Consider the following 6,037-nt stretch of genomic DNA (forward strand, 5'->3'; position numbering starts at 1 on the left):
CCTGTAGGCTGCACTGACTCAGCTGAAAACTCCAGTCCTCGAGAAAAGAGATAAAAGCCCGCCCACACTGAAAGCTGATTGGCTTATTTTGCTGAGTAACCCAATCAGGATGCTCTTTGTCTGGCATGCGCTACATGAACAAGCACACAGTCTCCCTCACGCGCGCACATTCTAAGATGCGTGATGCAGATCTTAATGTTGCGCGCGCACGCTCAAAAACGATCATTTTGGTCTGAAAAAGTCGGAAATCTGCCGATCGGTGGAAAATTATCATCCCTGCTCCATCAGTGTACTGGAAGGCCTTATGAAATGAAAGAAGGGTTGTGAGTGTTTTAAAGCATATTCATGTCTGACTAACCATCTCTCTGTGTGTGTGTGTGTGTGTGTGTGTGTGTGTGTAGGTTCGCCCGTTTACTTTAGGCCAGCTAAAGGAGCTGTTGAATCGGACCGGTACAGTGGTGGAGGACGGCTTCTGGATCGATAAGATCAAATCCCACTGCTATGTGACGGTGAGTCTTTTTGTCAGTTGGCCACTTTCACTTTTTTTTTTTTCAAGTCATCTCTCTGATCTCCTTGAGTCTTATTGGTTGTGTTTCAGAATGTTGGAGTTTCTGTTCGGCTTCCTCTACACATTTCTAAAGCGTGTTTTTTAAAATTACAGTTGCATTGAAACTCTCCAGTACATTGAGAGAGTAAATAATTTCTGGTTCAAGATAGCTGGTACTACTGTTTTCACCTCTGTACTCGTTATAGCATTGTATCCTATAAACCTCGTTTAATAAATCTGAGGTTGATTTTAACATGCCTTAATGATCCAGGGAGTTGAGGTGTGAACTTATGTCATCTCAGGTTGGTTAGGAGAAGACTTTATGAACCTTGACTGACACGTGCAGTACTCTCCATGATTATTGGCACCCCTAGTAAAGATTAGTAAAAATCTTTCAACACTTGTTGTTAAATAATTATCTCTAGAGATGTTTTTCTCTAAATAAATTTATCAATTGAAGGTCTGATCCCCCCCAAGTGTGAGATGAAGTTACTTCACCAAAAGGTGGATCTCTTTCCACCCCCCCCCAACCATGGAGGGCACTATACAGTGGGGCAAAAAAGTATTTAGTCAGTCACCAATTGTGCAAGTTCTCCCACTTAAAGATGAGAGAGGCCTGTAATTTTCATCATAGGTATACCTCAACTATGAGAGACAGAATGAGAAAAAAAAAATCCAGAAAATCACATTGTCTGATTTTTAAAGCATTTATTTGCAAATTATGGTGGAAAATAAGTATTTGGTCAATAACAAAAGTTCATCTCAATACTTTGTTATATACCCTTTGTTGGCAATGACAGAGGTCAAACGTTTTCTGTAAGTCTTCACAAGGTTTTCACACACTGTTGCTGGTATTTTGGCCCATTCCTCCATGCAGATCTCCTCTAGAGCAGTGATGTTTTGGGGCTGTCGCTGGGCAACACGGACTTTCGACTCCCTCCAAAGATTTTCTATGGGGTTGAGATCTGGAGACTGGCTAGGCCACTCCAGGACCTTGAAATGCTTCTTACGAAGCCGCTCCTTCGTTGCCTGGGCCGTGTGTTTGGGATCATTGTCATGCTGAAAGACCCAGCCACGTTTCATCTTCAACGCCCTTGCTGATGGAAGGAGGTTTTCACTCAAAATCTCACGATACATGGCCCCATTCATTCTTTCCTTTACACGGATCAGTCGTCCTGGTCCCTTTGCAGAAAAACAGCCCCAAAGCATGATGTTTCCACCCCCATGCTTCACAGTAGGTATGGTGTTCTTTGGATGCAACTCAGCATTCTTTCTCCTCCAAACACGACAAGTTGAGTTTTTACCAAAAAGTTCTATTTTGGTTTCATCTGACCATATGACATTCTCCCAATCCTCTTCTGGATCATCCAAATGCTCTCTAGCAAACTTCAGACGGGCCTGGACATGTACTGGCTTAAGCAGGGGGACGCGTCTGGCACTGCAGGATTTGAGTCCCTGGCGGCGTAGTGTGTTACTGATGGCCTTTGTTACTTTGGTCCCAGCTCTCTGCAGGTCATTCACTAGGCCCCCCCGTGTGGTTCTGGGATTTTTGCTCACCGTTCTTGTGATCATTTTGACCCCACGGGGTGAGATCTTGCGTGGAGCCCCAGATCGAGGGAGATTATCAGTGGTCTTGTACGTCTTCCATTTTCTAATAATTGCTCCCACAGTTGATTTCTTCACACCAAGCTGCTTACCTATTGCAGATTCAGTCTTCCCAGCCTGGTGCAGGTCTACAATTTTGTTTCTGGTGTCCTTTGACAGCTCTTTGGTCTTGGCCATAGTGGAGTTTGGAGTGTGACTGTTTGAGGTTGTGGACAGGTGTCTTTTATACTGATAACGAGTTCAAACAGGTGCCATTAATACAGGTAACGAGTGGAGGACAGAGGAGCCTCTTAAAGAAGTTACAGGTCTGTGAGAGCCAGAAATCTTGCTTGTTTGTAGGTGACCAAATACTTATTTTACCGAGGAATTTACCAATTAATTCATTAAAAATCCTACAATGTGATTTCCTGGATTCTTTCCCCCCATTCTGTCTCTCATAGTTGAAGTGTACCTATGATGAAAATTACAGGCCTCTCTCATCTTTTTAAGTGGGAGAACTTGCACAATTGGTGGCTGACTAAATACTTTTTTGCCCCACTGTACATAAGCAGATCTGTTGGTTTAGTTTTCTTTCTCATGTTACTCTACTGAACACTGCTAGTTTGATGGTCTGCAGTAATTAAAACATTTTTTTTTAACTGAGCTTGCAGACCCCTCTATAAAATTATTCAAAACTCTCCACAATTTGAGAACAGTGTCTGACAAGTTTTCAGTTTGCACTTTTCCCCTTACTTGATATTAGTTTGAGCCTGTCTGATGTAATGTTCTACCAGCGAGCAGCCTAGTGGTTAGCGTGTCCGCCTCTCAATCGGGAGATCGCAAGTTCTGCTCACAGTCAGGCCATACCAAAGACCATCATAAAAATGGTGCCTACTGCCATCTGGCAAGGCACGCTGCAATACAGATGCGAGTGGGGAATCAAACTGTCATGGTTACCAGAGGACTAGCCCCCACTGTGACCCTCGCTATGTAACATAGGCGAGAGGCCGAGGGCTACGAAACGGAGCTCGGCGCTGCCTAATGCGCCATGAATGGTGCAGGAAGGACTTTGACTTTGATGTAATGTTCTGATCTGTGGTTTAGTACTCCAGTACGGAGGAGGCTGTTGCGACACGTGAAGCTCTCCACGGTGTAAAATGGCCCTCTAGCAACCCCAAAGTGCTCCGGGTGGACTTCTGTGAACAGAAGGAGGTACACACAGCTCTGCTTAAGCAACGCAGACGCAAAACTCTTCTATTCAATAAAGTCATACTGACTGCTCTTTGCGCCTCTTGCCGTTCTCATCACGTATCCCCCTCTCCTTCAGCTGGACTTCCATAAAGGGCTGCTGACAGGTGAAGACCCACGGGCCGCTGCAGCCCCGAACCGCCCCGCTGCCCCTCCCCCTCTCATGCCCCCGACTCGGGAGAAGGAGCGGGAGAGGGAGAAAGATGGAGCAGCAGCAAATGTGAGGGACCAGTGGGCTGAAAGGGAGCGAGAGATGGAGCGCAGAGAAAGGACACGCTCAGAGAGGGAATGGGACAGGGACAAAGTACGAGACTTTACCAGGGACGAACGGGAAGCAGCCAGGAGATCACGGTCACGTGACCGGGACAGGAGACGCAAGGAGCGAGGAAAGAGCAAAGAGAGGAAGTCGGAGAAAAAAGGTAGAGTCGTTGTGTGTGTGTTTGTTCAGAGTAACGTGATTATCATTGTATGTAGATGAAGTCAGGTGGTTCTCATAGGGGTTCTGTTTTGTAGACACACACACGTACGTACGTGTGTGTGTGTGTGTATAGATCTTTATCATTGAAATGCACAAGTACAGTACAATGCAATTGTATGTATTTATTTCATCATCCCCTCTCCCCAATTGGTGTTGAATAGTTCTACTGCTAAAATGTAGATTCAAAACTTCGTAAAATATGGTAAAATAGCCACCATTGTAATGTTTGTAAAATTAGAAAGTGTATACAAATGTATATAAATGCCTTGGTTCCACTTTTAAAGATGCATTTATTTCTGGCTCTTGGTGTCATGTTCCCTGAGATCTTCTCTCACTTCTGCTGTAGATAAACCAGAGGAGCCTCCTGCCAAACTTCTGGATGATCTGTTCCGCAAAACCAAAGCAGCTCCGTGTATATACTGGCTGCCGCTTACTGAAGAACAGGTCACTCAGTCTTTCCATCTCTCTCTCTCTCACGCAGCCTTAAAATGTACAAAGCTTCAGATTTAAATGTTTTGGCACACCCTTGACGCTCTGTCTCTCCACAGGCGACTCAGAAGAGCCTGGAACGAGCGGAGAGGATGAAGGAGCGGGAGAAGAGGAGGAAGGAGCTGCAGGAAGAGGAGGACAAGAAGCGTGAGGAAGAAAGGAAGGAGAGAGCGCGAGGTCGAGAGAGGGACGGAGGGAACGCGGCGAGCAGCGGAGGAGGCTCAAGCCGTGCAGCTGAAGGAGAGAAGGACAAAGAGAGGGAGCGGGAACGAGAGAGGGAGCGAGAACGAGAACGGGGTAGAGAGAAAGAGGGAGAGAGGAGGAGAGAGAGCAACAGAGGCCGAGGCACCAACTCCAAGCCAGCGGGGGGCAGCAGACGCTCACGAAGCCACAGCAACCCCTCCAGGGACAGACGACGTTGAGTGTGTGTGAGAGAGAGTGAGTGAGTGAGTGTAATCACAAGTGTGTGGTACTTGGAGGAAGATCGATGCCCTGTCTTGCCAGCTGAGGCCCAAGTATGAAGCAAAAGTTTCAACCCTGAAAATCTTAATTGTTTCATATGCATACAATTTGGTAGTGTCACACACATTTGGTCACATCTGCTGTACATCCTTCTTTCAGGACTTGCAGGACGTATATATATATTTTTTTTATTAGCTCCATTTCTGTTGTAGAAATTTTTTCTTTGATTTTTGCAGTTTGTTTGTTTCTCTGGTCTTAACAGATTTGTATCAAGAGTTTTTGCAGAATCATTTCCTCCTAATCACACATGAACAAGGCTAGAACATCAGCAGGGTGATTTTATTTTTAATGCATCATTTTCTTTTTTTTAAGCCCTTGATTTTTTTTTTTTTAATTTATAAATTCTAATTGGAGTCAGCTGTGGTGGCAAATATGCCAATAAAATAATTCTTTTATTCATTCTGAGACTTTTAATTAATTAACTTTGGTTGACCAACAGATGTCCCTAAGCAAAACATTTTGCCCGTGGACTCGGGCTAATTGTGGTGTCTGTGGGCTGCGACCTCCCCTTTCCAGACCCTGCTGCACTGAACGGCTGACTACTGCGTATCTGTCCAGTGTTAACTCTAGAAAGGTGCTGTTATGAAGAATAACAGGTGTTTAACGCGTCTTATTTCTTCTCGTCCTACTGCTGCCTCCATGTCCCTCCCCGTGTTCTCCTGTTGGGAGTCTGTAGTCCTGTTCTTTAGCATTGTACTCCGATTGAGAAGGGAGAAAACTAACAGTTATAGAGAAGAGAGGAACAATGTGTTTTAATGATGTTTTAACTTTTTTTAGTTAAAAAAAAAAAATCCTATTTGCTTTGATTATTTTGAGTATGCCGAATGTATAAAGAATAAAAAAAAAAGTAACTAAAGGAAAGGCTGTTGGTGAATATTTAATATTTGAACTTAATTCTTACTTGAAGGTTAGCAGTAAATTAAACCCCATGACTTTCTCTCTCTCTCTCACTGTCCTTGAGGATTGAGCTAATGGGTTTCGAAGGACATCTCCTTTAGGAGTGCTCAAATGTGCTATAGTTTGACACAACCTGAGATTTGATTAAAACAAATACCCAGCGTGAATAAAAATGTGCTGCGGTCAGGAAAGTAATGTCTTCCACCTCAAAGAAGTTCCTATCGCTACAGCAAGTCTGCTGTTTTACAATTCAGAGTAAAAGACTTCAAACC

At 44.3% G+C, this 6,037-nt stretch overlaps 1 protein-coding gene across 1 annotated transcript in view; it reads left to right on the forward strand.

The window, feature by feature from the left end:
- Positions 1–5,267, forward strand: part of acin1b (apoptotic chromatin condensation inducer 1b) — a 93,196-nt gene extending 87,929 nt beyond the window's left edge. The window contains exons 13-17 of the mRNA XM_060936344.1: positions 402–509; positions 3,236–3,343; positions 3,459–3,798; positions 4,204–4,301; positions 4,406–5,267. Of these exons, the coding sequence (XP_060792327.1) occupies positions 402–509; positions 3,236–3,343; positions 3,459–3,798; positions 4,204–4,301; positions 4,406–4,768 (1,017 nt within the window). The 3' untranslated portion in view covers positions 4,769–5,267. The remainder of the gene's footprint in view (positions 1–401; positions 510–3,235; positions 3,344–3,458; positions 3,799–4,203; positions 4,302–4,405) is intronic.
- Positions 5,268–6,037: the final 770 nt, after the last annotated feature.

This window comes from Neoarius graeffei, chromosome 1, assembly GCF_027579695.1.
Source record: "Neoarius graeffei isolate fNeoGra1 chromosome 1, fNeoGra1.pri, whole genome shotgun sequence".
NCBI lineage: Eukaryota > Metazoa > Chordata > Actinopteri > Siluriformes > Ariidae > Neoarius > Neoarius graeffei.